Genomic DNA, 14,942 nt, shown 5'->3' with positions numbered 1-14,942 from the left:
CCACGGCGACACCCTAACCCCACCCCGCACTACATTACGGGCAGGAGGGATCCCAGGCCCTCCTGCCCTCGACGCAAACCCCCCTCCCCCCCAGCCGACCCGCGACCCCCCTGGCCGACCCCCACGACCCCCCCACCCCCCTTCCCCGTACCTTTGGAAGTTGGCCGGACAGACGGGAGCCAAACCCGCCTGTCCGGCAGGCAGCCAACGAAGGAATGAGGCCGGATTGGCCCATCCGTCCTAAAGCTCCGCCTACTGGTGGGGCCTAAGGCGCGTGGGCCAATCAGAATAGGCCCTGGAGCCTTAGGTCCCACCTGGGGGCGCGGCCTGAGGCACATGGGCCAAACCCGACCATGTGTCTCAGGCCGCGCCCCCAGGTGGGACCTAAGGCTCCAGGGCCTATTCTGATTGGCCCACGCGCCTTAGGCCCCACCAGTAGGCGGAGCTTTAGGACGGATGGGCCAATCCGGCCTCATTCCTTCGTTGGCTGCCTGCCGGACAGGCGGGTTTGGCTCCCGTCTGTCCGGCCAACTTCCAAAGGTACGGGGAAGGGGGGTGGGGGGGTCGTGGGGGTCGGCCAGGGGGGTCGCGGGTCGGCTGGGGGGGAGGGGGGTTTGCGTCGAGGGCAGGAGGGCCTGGGATCCCTCCTGCCCGTAATGTAGTGCGGGGTGGGGTTAGGGGGTCGCCGTGGCCAGGAGGGTTTGGGCTCCCTTCTGGCCCAACTACACAAAGGTACGGGGAAGGCGGGTGGGGGTGTCGTGGGGGTCGGCCAGGGGGGTCGCGGGTCGGCTGGGGGACGGGCGGAGGTTCTTGGGGGGGGGCGGTCGTTGGGGGGAGGGGGTTTGCGTCGAGGGCAGGAGGGCCTGGGATCCCTCCTGCCCGTAATGTAGTGCGGGGTGGGGTTAGGGGGTCGCCGTGGCCAGGAGGGTTTGGGCTCCCTCCTGGCCCGATATTGTTGGGGAGTCGGCGGTCCTTCGGGGTGAGGGTGCGAGTGGTCCTGCCGGGGGGGGGGGATGTATCGGACGTCGGGGGGGGGCATCAGGCTTTCAGGATGGGGACAGACCTTCAAGGGGGGACAGGACTTCAAGGGAGGACAGTGCACGGAAGTCAGGGGGGGTGAACGGAGAGTCGGGACAGGCACGGAAAGTCAGGGCGGGCGAAAGGAGAGTCGGGCAGCATGCGCGTTATATGCCTGAGCGCGGTATAGAAAAGTTTTTGTACATATCATCGTGATTTCTGCGCGCTATACCCCTGTGCGCGTTTTACAATGGTGCGCGTTATATCCGCGAAAATACGGTAATCTCCTTTGCCCTCTCTTCTCTCCCTTTCCCTTCCTCCTCTCCTTATCTCCCCTCTTACCTCTCTTTACATTCGCCTTGAGCCTGTATATGTATGAGCGATGCACAAATAGAAGATTAGATTAATTCTTTAGAAAAGTATTTATAAATAAAGTTAAGAGGATATTTGAATTATTTTTAGAGTATGATATAATGATTATGTATAAAGATTTGTTAAATAAATGAAAATATGTTCTATACAGCTTTTTTGAGTAAGATATGCATATTTATTAGGAATATCCTGAAAACCTGGACTTTGAAAACTGGGAGTGAAGATCAAGGCAGTAGACTGCGAGAAAGCTCCAGGAACTAAATTCAAATGGCTCCAACTGAAGGTGAAACATTTCAAATAAGTCATCTGAATTCATGAAAGAGTTCAGTACCAGATTTCTGCATCCTATCCAAGTAAGCACACTTGACTCTCCATTGCTGTATTCCCTCTGAGTATCCATTGTTAAATTTAAGTCTCTCCCTATGGTTGTGCCAGTGGCGTACCAAGGTGGGGGCGGTCCGCCTCGGGTGCCAGCTCTGAGGGGGTGTTCCCGGCCTTGCCGCTCAGTCCCCCCCCCACGCCCGAAGGACCGCTCGCCCCACTGACCTTCCAGCACACCTATGAAGCAGCCCGCAGCAGGATCGCGACGTCAGCAATCCCTGAGCTGCTTGGGCGCTGCTTCCTGCGCCGCGGTCCCACCCCTCCTCTGATGTCAGAGGAGGGGGTGGGACCGCGGCGCAGGAAGCAGCTCCTAAGCAGCGCAGGGATAGCTGATGTCGCGATCCTGCTGCGGCTGCTTCATAGGTAGTGCGGGGAGGCCAGGGGGGCGAACGGTCCTTCGGGGTGGGTCAGGGCATCAGGCCTTCAGGGTGGAGCGGGCGGGCAGGCAGGCAGGCAGGCTTTCAAGGGGGAGGGGGGTGACAGGCATGCAGGCCTTCAAGGGGGTTGCAGGCCTTCGGGGGGAGGTGCAGACCTTCAAGGGGGTGCAGGTCTTCAAGGGGGTGCAGGCCTTCAAGGGGGGGACAGGCAGGCAGGCCTTCAAGGGGGGGACAGGCCTATAAGGGGGTGGGACAGGTCTTCAAGGAGGGGGACAGGCCTACAAGGGGGTGGGACAGGCCTTCATGGGGGGGACAGGCATTCAGGGGGGGTGCAGGCCTTCAAGGGGGGGGCAGGCCTTCAAGGGGGGGACAGGCAGGCCTTCAAGTGGGGGTGCAGGCCTTCGGGGGGTGCAGGCCTTCAAGGGGGGGGACAGGCCTTCAAGGGGGGGGGGACAGGCAGGCAGGCCTTCAAGGGGGGGACAGGCCTTCAGGGGGGTGCAAGCCTTTGGGGGGGTGCCAACCTTCAAGGGGGTGCAGGCCTTCAAGGGAGGGGACAGGCCTTCAAGGGAGGGGACAGGCCTTCAAGGGGGGGACAGGCAGGCAGGTCTTCAAGGGGGGGGGACAGGCAGGCAGGCCTTCAAGGGGGGGGACAGGCCTAAAAGGGGGTGGGACAGGCCTACAAGGGGGTGGGACAGGCCTTCAAGGGGGGGACAGGCCTTCAGGGGGGTGCAGGCCTTCAAGGGGGGGGACAGGCCTTCAAGGGGGTGCAGGCCTTCAAGGGAGGGGACAGGCCTTCAAGGGGGGGACCGGCAGGCAGGCCTTCAAGGGGGGGGGGGACAGGCAGGCAGGCCTTCAAGGGGGGGACAGGCCTTAAAGGGGGTGGGACAGGCCTACAAGGGGGTGGGACAGGCCTTCAAGGGGGGGACAGGCCTACAAGGGGGTGGGACAGGCCTTCAAGGGGGGTGCAGGCCTTCAAGGGGGGACAGGCAGACCTTTAAGGGGGGACAGGCATTTGGGGGGGACCCTGGTTTAGAAGTACACAGAGGGAAGGGGGTGTTCAAAGAGACGTGCATATGCCAAACTTTGGGGGGGGAAAGAAATAATGGGTCTGAAAATAGAGGAGAGGGAGAGAGATGATGGACCATGGGATTTAGGGAGGGAAGGAACAGAAAGGGAGAGAAATTGGACACAAGGGATGGTGTGGAGGAGGGATAGAGATACTGGATAGAAGGGTAATTGGGAAAAGAAAGGGAGAGATGGTGGACTCTGGGGTGGTGGGGAAAGAGGGAGAGATGTCGGATGAAAGGGTAGTTAAGAAAAGGTGGATCTGTGGAGGGAGATGAAAAAAAGGAAAGATACCAGACTTCCTGGGGAGGGAAGGGAAATGGAAAGGGAGGACAGAGTTGGCAGATGGATGGTTAGCATGCAGAAAGAAGAAAGAAGGAGACCCTGGCAAGCAAGTTATCGGAAAAAAACCAGAGCCTTGGACCAACAAGATTTGAAATATAACCAGACAACAAAAGGTAGAAAAATTAATTTTATTTTCTGTTTTGTGATTATAATATGTCAGATTTGAAATGTGTATCCTGCCAGAGCTGGTGTTGGACTGCAAACGTGAGCTAGGATTTAACAGAGAGAGGAAAAGTCCTTTTTGTTTCTTTATTTTATTTACACCATAGTGCCAGTCAATGTTCCCTCTAAGGTTTGATGAGGTGTGTGCAAAAAAAAATATGCATGAGCGACAAGTTACATACTCCACAAATTTATGAGCAGGTGCGGAGGATGCATTTTTAAACAAATGTAGTTTATCCTTGTACTACTTATGTAATTTTAATCATCTATGGATATGTTTGTATGTTTATTGTTCAAATGGTTTTATTTATTTCCCCAAATTTATTTTTGTTATACGCATTGAAAATATTTGATATTGCGTTTAAATCAAAATCTCAATAAACTTGAAACGAGTGCCCGTGAGATTGTGGGAGGGTTAAATACTCAAAACTTAGAAGTTTTTGCTACGCCAGCTTTCTGGTATCTTTACATACAGTGGCGTACCTAGCATATGTAACATCCGGGGCCCATCATTTTTTGGCACCCCCCCCCATCTGTAAGAAAAACATGATTTTTAGTAACAAACCACACGTCACACATGAGTACCTAGGAAAAGGCAGCATCTTACATATTGCAGTGAGCAGTACATCAATACACCCATTGTAAAACTAAACAAGCCAGACCAGCACAGATCAATCCTACATTGTCAATCCTAACAGAAAACCATGTCTTTTTTTTTTTTAGTTCAATAATTTTATTGAATATTATGAGAAATATACAGAAAGCAGTTCAAACACATAGAATCAGAGTAAAAACATTTGGTGTAGAAAAAATCCATATCTACAATCATTTGTATACAACCAAAATAGTGAAAGGATCCAGAGTATTGGAACTGCTAATGAAAACCATGTCTTTCAAACACACAGAACACAGAAAACACCTTCGCCTAGTATGGAATATGTCATCACAAACTAACCCCTCCCCCTTTTACAAAACTGTACTGTGGATTTTAGCCACGGTGGTAACAGCCCTGACGCTCATAGAATTCTGAGCATCAGAGCTGCTACCACCACGGCTGGCGCTAAAAAACGCTCCACAGTTTTGTAAAAGGGGGGATAAAATAGAAATACACAGTTTCAACGCTCTAGCTCAGAGATGCCCAAACTTTTTGGGCTTGCGAGCTACTTTAAAATGACCAAGTCAAAATGATCTACCAAAAATAAAATTAAAAAACACAAAGCACACTATATGCTGAGAAAATGTTAATTATCATTCCTATTCTGGGTTTTTTTCAAAGAAGTCAAGGCAGATGACTCTATGCATTGTCACCTCAGTAACAACCATACAAAAATAGACAAATATACCCCCCATCCTTTTTATTAAACCACAATAGCAGTTTTTAGCGCAGGGAACTGTGCTAAATGCCCAGCGCTGCTCTCGACGCTCATAGGCTCCCTGCGCTAAAAAACACTATTGCAATTTAGTAAAAGGGGGCCATAGTGCAAAATATAGACAGCATATATAAATTCAGACACATTTTGATCACTAAATTAAAAATAAAATCATTTTCCTACCTTTGTTTGGTAATTTCATCTGGTTGCACTTTATTCTTCTGACTGTGCATCCAATATTTCTTCCCTTCTTTCAGCCTCCTGTATGCTTCCTCTCCTCCAGACCTCATTCCCTCCCCCAACTTTTTCTTTCTTTCTCTGTCTGTCTTTCTCTGATTCTATGCCCCATTTTTTTGCTTTGTTTCTGGTTCCCTGTCCCCCCCCCCTTCTTTCTTTCTTCCTTCCTTCCTCCGTGCCCCATTTTTTGCTTTTTTTTCTGGCTCCCTGTCCCCCCCACCCCACCTTCTTTCTTTCTTTCTTCCTTCCTACCTCCCCCATGCCACCACCGCCGCGGAATAGGCTGCTGCTGCCGCAATCGGGAACAGGCCGAAATCTCCCTGCTTCTCTTCTGCACAGGGCCTATCAACTCTCGCCGCCCGACGTCAATTCTAACGTCGGAAAGGACGTTCCGGGCAGCCAGGCAGCGATTGGCTAGCCAGAATGTCCTCTTGACGTCAGAATTGACGTCGGGCCGCCACGAGAGTTGGTCAGCCCAGCAGGGAAGAGAAGCAGGGAGATCAAAGACACGGTGTCGGCCTGATCCCCGATGGCAGCAGTGAGAAGGGAAGGGAAGCAGGTTGGGCACCACTGCTCTAGACGAGCCGCACTCTAGGGAGAACAGAGGACCGTGAACCCTCGCACCCCCACCCCGACGTCCGATTCCTCCCCCAGCCTCCCCTTACCTTTGCGACGCGTGTGTGCGCTGTGACGAGAAACTTGTGCGCTGCGATGTAATATTTTGTGCGCCAGCGCACGCCAGCGCAGCTTAGCGGGAACACTGGTGCCAGTGTGGTTAGGAGAAGCCAAAGGGGGTGAAAAAGCTATAAAACCCACCAGGAGTTTTGAAAAAAATCACCCAACTGGGCAGGAAAATCGAATTGAAAAACCAATTCAATAGGCTGTATCGAATCGAAATTTTTTTTTCCTGAATCTGGCACCATTAGTTTGCGCTACTGTCTTAGACTTTAGGACCTGGGATTGGGGAGAGATGGCATCCTCAGTACTTTATAATGCAAGTGAAACGAGAATTTGGTCAGACTTTTGAAGGGTCTGCAGAAAAAAAATATTGTATAGGCCGGGGACATGAGACAGCAGGAAATGGGAACTTTTCTTCCTTCTATTTTTGTGAATGGAAAGGCTGAGGATGTCAGAGAGTTCAGTTAAAATATGTGCTTTATAAGAAAATATAATAATGTGTTTTATAAAGTTTATAGCATAGCTGGCCTACCCAGTGAGGTGTTCCTAGTGGTGGTGGTGGCAGTGTGTTAATGTGTTGAGAGGAAGAGGTGGTCTGGGAAATTCTGCTGAGCAAACTCCGGGCCCATTTCCACCCCCCAGTTAGTCCAGTTAGTCCACTCAACTGGTTCACATACTGAGTGGGTCTTTGGGTGTTGTGTTGGGATCTCTTCCAGTGGTTTATCAGTATCTCCTTCTGGTCCAAGGAAGGAAACTTTGTTATCCTTAGCATTGACCTACAGAATATGTTTATAACAGCGCTGCTTGTGTGGCATTAGGCTATGTAGTGATCGAAAGAAAAAAACAGACCTTTGCACATTTTTGCACTATATGGTGGGTGTATGAGGAGATTCACATTTCCTGCACAGCTAAGTCCATGTGAAGTTACCTTGTGCTGTATTTGACATCTAGCAAGGTCTCTGTTTGAAAGGAAAGATCTAAACTTAAAAATGAAGTGGCCAGAAGTTATGGTAAAAGCAGATAGTGTAGCTGGTTTTAAGAAAGATTTGGACAAATTCCTGGAGGAAAAGTCCATAATCTGTTATTAAGACATGGGGGAAGTGTCTGCTTGCCCTGGATCGGTAGCATGGAATGTTGCTACTCTTTGGGTTTTGACCAGGTATTAGTGTCCTGGATTGGCTACCATGAGAATGGGCTACTGGGCATGATGGACCATTGGTCTGACCCAGTTAGGCTATTCTTATGTTATGTTCTCATCTGTAGGGGCTTTTGTTTTCATTTCTTATTTTAATGTATTTTTTTTCTGGGAACTTATCAGTGTTTTTTATAATGGGAACAAAAATGGAAGAGAATTAATGTGTGTGGGATGAGGGGGTAACTAATTTCTTCAGCTAAATAATTCAATCCACTTCAAACAGACATAGGAGAACTCACGCACCATTCACACACCCTCCAACCAAAAACGTCAAAAGAAAAAAAACTGTTCGACAACCTCCTAGCCATTCGAGCTGCAACACTCGACCCCCAACTCTACAACCAATTGACATCGACCACAGACTGCAAAACCTTCAAAAGGAAATAAAAACCCTTCTATTCAAAAAACACATAAAACCGAACTAACACAATCAGAACTGTCCCAAGCATCACCTGCAACTACTCCATATGTACTTCTGATGTCATGACAATTCAGACATAATTTATGTTATGTTATGTTTGGAATATAAGAAAATTTTCACTGCCTGTTTCTATTCTGACCATTTATTCCGTTTCATGGTCATTACAAAAAATATTTTTTTACATGGGGGGGGTGTCAAAAAATGATGGGCCCCGGGTGCCACATACCCTAGGTACGCCACTGGGTTGTGCCCCCAGAAGCTCAGTCAATTTCTCATAAAACTTGCCCTGATCTACATTTAGAAGGTATAGACCAAGGGTGCCCAATACGTCGATCGCGATCGACTGGTAGATTGCGAAGGCAAAGTGAGTCGATTGCAGATCCCATCCCGAGCTCCGTGATAGACTTGCGTTGCCTTCACAATCTACCGGGCTGATCAGCCTTCCTCTCCCCGACGTCAATTCTGCCGTCAGAGAGGAAGTTCCGGGCTAGCCAATCGCTGCCTGGCTGGCCCGGAACTTCCTCTCCAACAGCAGAATTGACATCGGGGAGAGGAATGCTGGTCGGCCCGATGCAGGGAGAGCTTGGGGCGGTGGTGGCTTTGGGGCCTTTTCTCCGATGGCGGCGGCGGCGGCTTGGAGGAGAGCAGGGAGAAAGAAAGAAAGGGGGCAGGCAGGAAGACAGAAGGAAAGAAGGGAATCAGAAAGAAAGGGGGCATGAACAGAGAAAAAAAAGAAAAGGAGGCAGGGAGAAAGAAAGGGCAGGGAGAGAGGAAGAAAAAGTTGGGGGAGGGAATGAGGTCTGGAGGAAAGGAAGCATACAGGCTGAAAAAAGGGAAGAAAGATTGGATGCACAGTTAGAAGAAGAAAGTGCAACCAGAGTTTCAATTTAATGATCAAAATGTGTCTATATTTTGCACTATGGTCCCCTTTTACTAAACCACAGTAGCGGATTTTAGCACAGGGCGCCTATGAGCGTCGAGAGCAGTGGTTTAGTAAAAAGAGAGGGGGTATATTTGTCTATTTTTGTATGGTTGTTACTGAAGTGACTATGCATAGAGTCACCTGCCTTGACCTCTTTGAAAAAGCCCCGGAATAGGAATGATAATTAACATTTTCTCTGCGTACAGTAGCATTTTTCATTTAGCGCGGGGTTTGCGCGCGCTAATCTTCAGCGCGAGCTAAAAACCCTAGCGCACCTTAGTAAAAGAAGCCCTAAGTGGTGTATATCTCTGCTGATCTATTACTACTTTTAAGCCAATATAGCAACTTTCTCTGTCTATAACAGTGTCTAGAACCTGATAATTCAAATGCTGTGCAAAAAGAACTTCTACCCAATTAGTTCCCCCCTCACTCCCCCCCAACACTGTTTGAAGCCAAATATACATGTGTGTCTCTGAAGTGTTTTGTATGATAAATGTAAATCTTTTATTTTGTATGTTAATATGTAACTCGCCCTAGATAAGAGCGGGTGAGAAATAAACAAACAAACCAACATGTGGGTACCTTTAATGAGTAAATAGTGTTTCATGGGCAACCAACAGGTGAATTTCTTGCACAAAACCAACTGCCATAAGTAGCCTCTTGGTTTCCTTAAAGTAGAGCTGGCGTTTATAGGGTAAACTCAACTCTAATCATTAAGTGAAACAAAATTCACTTTTAACATGCTCATCCTGCTTTAGGGAGGTAGATTAATCAACTTTCAGAGGCAGTGGAGATTGCATCTCATAGTGTCCTTTTACAGACTAACATCTTACCTAACTGGACCACATCAAAATCCTACCCCCAATCTTCTCCCAACCCAAATTCCCCCAAATATATCACTCCCCCTTTTCCCTGAATAGGGGAATAAAGCTAAACCAGGACAAAATTGGGAGCTTGGGGGAAAAAACACCCAAATAGGGTGAACGGCAAGGAGGGGTAGGGGATGGGGACAGGGACCCATACGCCTCAGACAGGATCCTGCAGGACTGAGCCAAAGACTCACACAGTAACAGCAAAAATACATGACTAGAAGCAACAAAGCTGAGCTATGGGTACAATAAGGTGTGGTCCAGGGACCAGGTAACCTGGGAGCAGCCATTAGGCTCAAGCACACTGTATGGCCTTGACTAGCACAGCAGGAAAGCTATACCAGAGACCAGGAGCACAAGTCAACACAACTTACTATCAGTTAGAAATAGAGAATATACTGGATCTTTCCACTGAACACCAGTAGTTTATACCAGTAAGTTCACTGGTAAAGATCAGGTTTTTCTTTACCTGCATCTGCTGACAAGAGGGGAGAATAGTGTGGCCAGACAATTAAGAAATGTTTTTACATGCTATATAACTGCTTTTCGATCATTTAATTTGTGGGAATTCTCTTCTGGCTTTATTGTTGCTTGCACTATTTTCAATAAAGACATTGTTGAGTTATAAAAAAAATTAATAAAAATACCCCAGTCACAATCTCCTTGCACCCTCTAATGTGTATGAAAATTTGGTGTGGATAGGACATTAAAAAGAGAAGTTACTTGGGCAAAGAGAAAGAACTCAGAAATAGAAACATTCCACTGACTGTTCCTGCTATCTCATTTTTAAAAAGGAACCACAAACATCAGATGAATAGCAATATGTGGGCATTGTCCATCCAAATGAAATTGAACGCTGCTAAAACCAAATTGCTTTGGGTTAGGCCAAGATTAGAAAAACTCCCTTCCTCTATTATACTGAAAACAGGTATTTCCAAGAGGAAAAAGAACAAAGAGCCAGCGTGGTTCACTGTAGCGGTGAAGGAAGCGATCAGAGACAAGAAGACTTCATTTAAGAAATGGAAAAGGTCAAAAACGGAAGAAATTGGAAAAAGCACAAGCAGCATCAACTCAGATTCCATAAGGCGGTAAAAGGGGCCAAAAGAGACTACGAGGAAAAAATAGCCAAGGAGGCAAAAAACTTCAAGCCATTCTTTCGATATATTAAGGGGAAGCAACCCGCGAAGGAAGCGGTGAAACCGTTGGATGACCATGGAATAAAGGGAGTGCTAAAGGAGGACAAAGCCATCGCCGATAAACTGAACACATTTTTTGCATCTGTATTAACCAAAGAGGATATACTCAACATACCGGAACCCGACAGGCTATACACTGGAAACGAAGACGGGAAACTGACAGGGTTGACAGTCAGTCTAGAAGAGGTATGTAGGAAAATTGATAGGCTTAAGAGCGATAAATCCCCGGGACCGGATGGCATCCATTCGAGGGTTATCAAGGAACTGAAAAGGACTATAGCTGAACTGCTTCAACTAACCTGTCGATCAACCAATCTGTCAGTCAAATCAGGAAAGATTCCGGAAGACTGGAATGTAGCCAATCTTCAAAAAAAGTTCGAGGGGAGATCCGAGAAACTACAGACCGGTGAGTCTGACCTCAGTACCGGGAAAGACGGTAGAGGCGCTGATAAAGGACCGCATCATTGATCACCTTGACGGACACGATCTGATGAGGATCAGCCAGCACGGCTTCAGCAAAGGAAGATCTTGCTTGATTAACTTGTTGCACTTCTTCGAGGGAGTAAACAGGCGGATTGACAAGGGTGACCCAGTCGACATTGTATATCTGGATTTTCAGAAGGCATTCGACAAGGTTCTGCATGAACGGCTACTTTGGAAAATTGCAAGCCATGGAATTGAGGGTGAAATACTTACGTGGATTAAAAACTGGTTGGCGGATAGGAAACAGAGAGAGAGGGTAAATGGACAATACTTGGACCGGAAGAACGTCACCAGTGGGGTGCCGCAGGGCTCAGTGCTTGGACCCCTGCTCTTTAATATATTTATAAACGATCTGGAAATTGGTACAATGAGCAAGGTGATTAAATTTGCGGATGATACGAAGTTATTCAGAGTAGTGAAGATGCAGGGGGACTGCGAAGATCTGCAACGTGACATAACCACACTTGAGAAATGGGCAGCAACATGGCAAATGAGGTTCAACATGGATAACTGTAAGGTGATGCATGTCAGTAACAAAAATCTCATACACGAATACAGGATGTCCGGGGAAGTACTTGGAGAGACCCCCCAGGAAAGAGACTTGGGAGTACTAGTCGACAAGTCGATGAAGCCGTCCATGCAATGCACGGCGGCGAAAAAGACGAACAAAATGCTAGGAATGATTAAGAAGGGGATCACGAACAGATCAGAGAAGGTTATCATGCCACTGTACCGGGCCATGGTGCGCCCTCACCAGGAGTACTGCGTCCAGCACTGGTTGCCGTACATGAAGAAGGATATAGTACTACTCAAAAGGGTCCAGAGAAGAGTGACTAAAATGGTTAAGAGACTGGAGGAGTTGACGTACAGTGAGAGATTTGAGAAACTGGGTCTCTTCTCCCTTGAAAAGAGGAGACTGAGAGGGGACATGATCGAAACATTCAAGATACTGAAGGGAATAGACTTAGTAGATAAAGACAGGTTGTTCATCCTTTCCAAGGTAGGGAGAATGAAAGGGCACTCTCTAAAGTTAAAAGGGGATAGATTCCGTACAAACGTAAGGAAGTTCTTCACCCAGAGAGTGGTAGAGAACTGGAACGCTCTTCCGGAGTCTGTTATAGGGAGAACACCCTCCAGGGGTTCAAGACAAAGTTGGACAACTTCCTGCTGAACCAGAACGTACACAGGAAGGGCTGGTCTCGGTTGGAGCGCTGGTCTTTGACCTAGGGGCCATCAAACGGACTGCTGGGCACGATGGACCATTGGTCTGACCCAACTGCGGCAATTCTTATGTTCTTCCAGAGTCCTGGGTGTCATCCTGGACTCATAACTTACATTTCACAAACAGATAAATTTTTTGATAATAAAGAGTTTTTTCAGTCTGCATATGTTGAGGAAAGTTAGATCATTATTCCATCAAGAACATTTTTCAGTGTTGGTACAATCCACTGTGCTTGCCCAGCTAGACTATTGTAATTCAGTTTATCTGGGCATTAAGCAGGTCAGTCTAAAACGACTTCAGTTAATACAAAATATGGCAGCTAAGCGTATTTTCGGGAAACAAAAGTATGATCATTTTTTTTCTCTGTTGAGAAAGCTTCACTGGCTCCCAGTCCACTTTAGGATCCAGTTTAAATGTGCATGCATAATCTTCAAGCTTCTATATGGAATATTTGACCCTTTAGTCCCCTTATATTGGAATACCTTTAGATTTGAGGAATATTCAGAGATATAAGCTATCTTTCCCCCTCCTTTAAGGGAATTAAATTTGCTGGGAAGCTTAGTCAATCTCTTGTCTTCAAGCTGGTAGAGATTTGGAATGGACTTCCTGACTCTAGGCCAGCTACAACAATTTAGTAAAGCCTTGAAAACTGCTGTTCACACAATATTTAAACGGCTTAACTATAGTATCAACGAAATGATGATAATACAGCTCTTACTTCTCTCATGTTCTTCTTCTTATGTACTCTAGTCTTAATTACATGTGAACCATTGGGAGATGACCTGGTATCTAAATCGAAGACTAGATTAGATTACTTTTCCTGTGTCCTTCGTTCTTCACTAACTTAGAGGGCTAGACACATATCGTGGCAGTGTGGATATTTCAGCTATTCCTTGCTGTGCTATAATGCAAAAAATTCCAACTCAGAACAAAGGTGAGAGAGGAGTGAAGGCAGAGAGGTGCTGACATCTGCAGTTCTAAGCAACAACTTTACTTACCTGTTGCTTGTTGTTTGGTGTATACGGCAGCATGGTGGAAACATGGAACATGATTTCATAGTCCTTATAAGTTGTGTAGAGAGAGTGGGTGCCAGTTGAATCAGCTGCAACAAAAATTGAACAATTATATGAAATTTATGTCAACTCTAAAAAGCTCGTGCTACATCAATATCAAGGTCAACTTTTATCAAGTATTCTATGGCAGCCTAAATGATGAACACTTATACAGTAGAATCTCAGTTAACCGGGTCTCAGTTGACTGGCACTCTAAACCAACCATAAATCACTGGTGGGCAAAAAAAAAGCACCAGTGGCACCAGTCCTGAGCTGTAACCTCCCTCCCCCCTCAAGCCATCAAGCAGCTGAGAGGAACCCACCCTCCATTTCTGATGCACTAACACGGCAGCGGTCCTGAGCCGCAAAGCCCTCCTCCCTCAAGCCCCTTAGTGGCAGAAGCAGATGGTGGTCCTGAGCCGCAAAACCCCTCGCTCCCTCCCTCTCTCCCTTTCTTACCCAAGCGCAGCCAGTCAGTAGGAGGCAGCCTCAAAACAGACTGCTCGCTGCCAGTCCCGGCAGTTTCCTCTGATGCATCACTTCCGACGCATCAGAGGAAGGGTCCTGCTGGGGCTGGCCATAAGCAGCATATTTTGAGATTGCCTCCTGCTGACCAGCTGCAGTTGAATAGCTTAGTTTTAAGCAATTTCTTAAAGCTAGTATATTCCACACATAATCTTAATTGACTGGATAGCTTATTCCACAAAAACATCCCAGCAGTTGTAAACATTTTTATTTTTGTAGCCACATATCTTATATTCATAATTGATTGATATACTACTAACTTCATACTACCATCTGATCACAGAGCTCTACCGGGTCTGTACACCTCCCAGAGACACTGGAACCAATATGGTACTGATCGAAGCAAGATTTGATGCACCAAAGATAACACGAAAGTGATTTCTTTGTTCGATTGGTAACCAGTAAAGACTTTTCAATATAGGGGTAATATGAGATGTTCTCATAACCCCACTAATCAGTCTAGCTGCTGAGTTCATCCTGTAATGCTCTCAGCTTAGCTTTCACTAATCCCAATAACAACGAATTACAGTAATCTAGCCTACTCAAAAACAGCGATCCCCACTTGTAAATAAAGTTATTTGCACATGCAGATGGCCTACATATTGTATACCCCAATAAATGGCCTTCACTTCTTCATTCCAATAGAAATGGGCATAAGTCTTACATATAGCTAGCAAATCTATCAAATGGGAATTTTTTTTTTTTTCAAACTCTGTTTAAACTGGCATCCCCATCACTTTAGGAACAAAAGTTCCTCATAAAGATAACAGACCTATGAACATCATGGCTAACCTGAATTTTCCCAATGGGTGCCAGTTTCTTCAAAATATTTGGAAAAATTCTATTCTGCAAAATCAACTTACTTGTCAGGAGAGAATAGTCTCAAATGCTTAACCATGTAATCCAGACCTGAACTGTCAATGGGGTCACTGATACTCAACTATGTAATGACCAAAGAGAAGGCTCCAACACAAACATATGATGCAGATGAACAACCATGACTTATGGTCAACCCAGGATAAAGGGATAACTACTACTTCCCCCATAACTAAA

The 14,942-nt window shown here is 46.9% G+C and overlaps 1 protein-coding gene across 12 annotated transcripts in view; it reads right to left on the bottom strand.

The window, feature by feature from the left end:
• Window positions 1-14,942, bottom strand: part of SIPA1L1 (signal induced proliferation associated 1 like 1) — a 484,222-nt gene that overhangs the window by 147,635 nt on the left and 321,645 nt on the right. For all 12 annotated transcript variants that reach the window (XR_004540063.1, XM_033951213.1, XM_033951214.1 and 9 more), the window contains one exon: window positions 13,311-13,414. Coding sequence is in view for 11 of the 12 variants with exons in the window: in XM_033951213.1 (XP_033807104.1) it covers window positions 13,311-13,414 (104 nt within the window). In the remaining variant the exon portion in view is untranslated. The remainder of the gene's footprint in view (window positions 1-13,310; window positions 13,415-14,942) is intronic.

This window comes from Geotrypetes seraphini, chromosome 7 (genome assembly GCF_902459505.1).
Source record: "Geotrypetes seraphini chromosome 7, aGeoSer1.1, whole genome shotgun sequence".
NCBI lineage: Eukaryota > Metazoa > Chordata > Amphibia > Gymnophiona > Dermophiidae > Geotrypetes > Geotrypetes seraphini.
The sequence above is the reverse complement of the archived record's forward strand: the minus strand, read 5'-3'. Positions and strand labels throughout refer to the sequence as shown.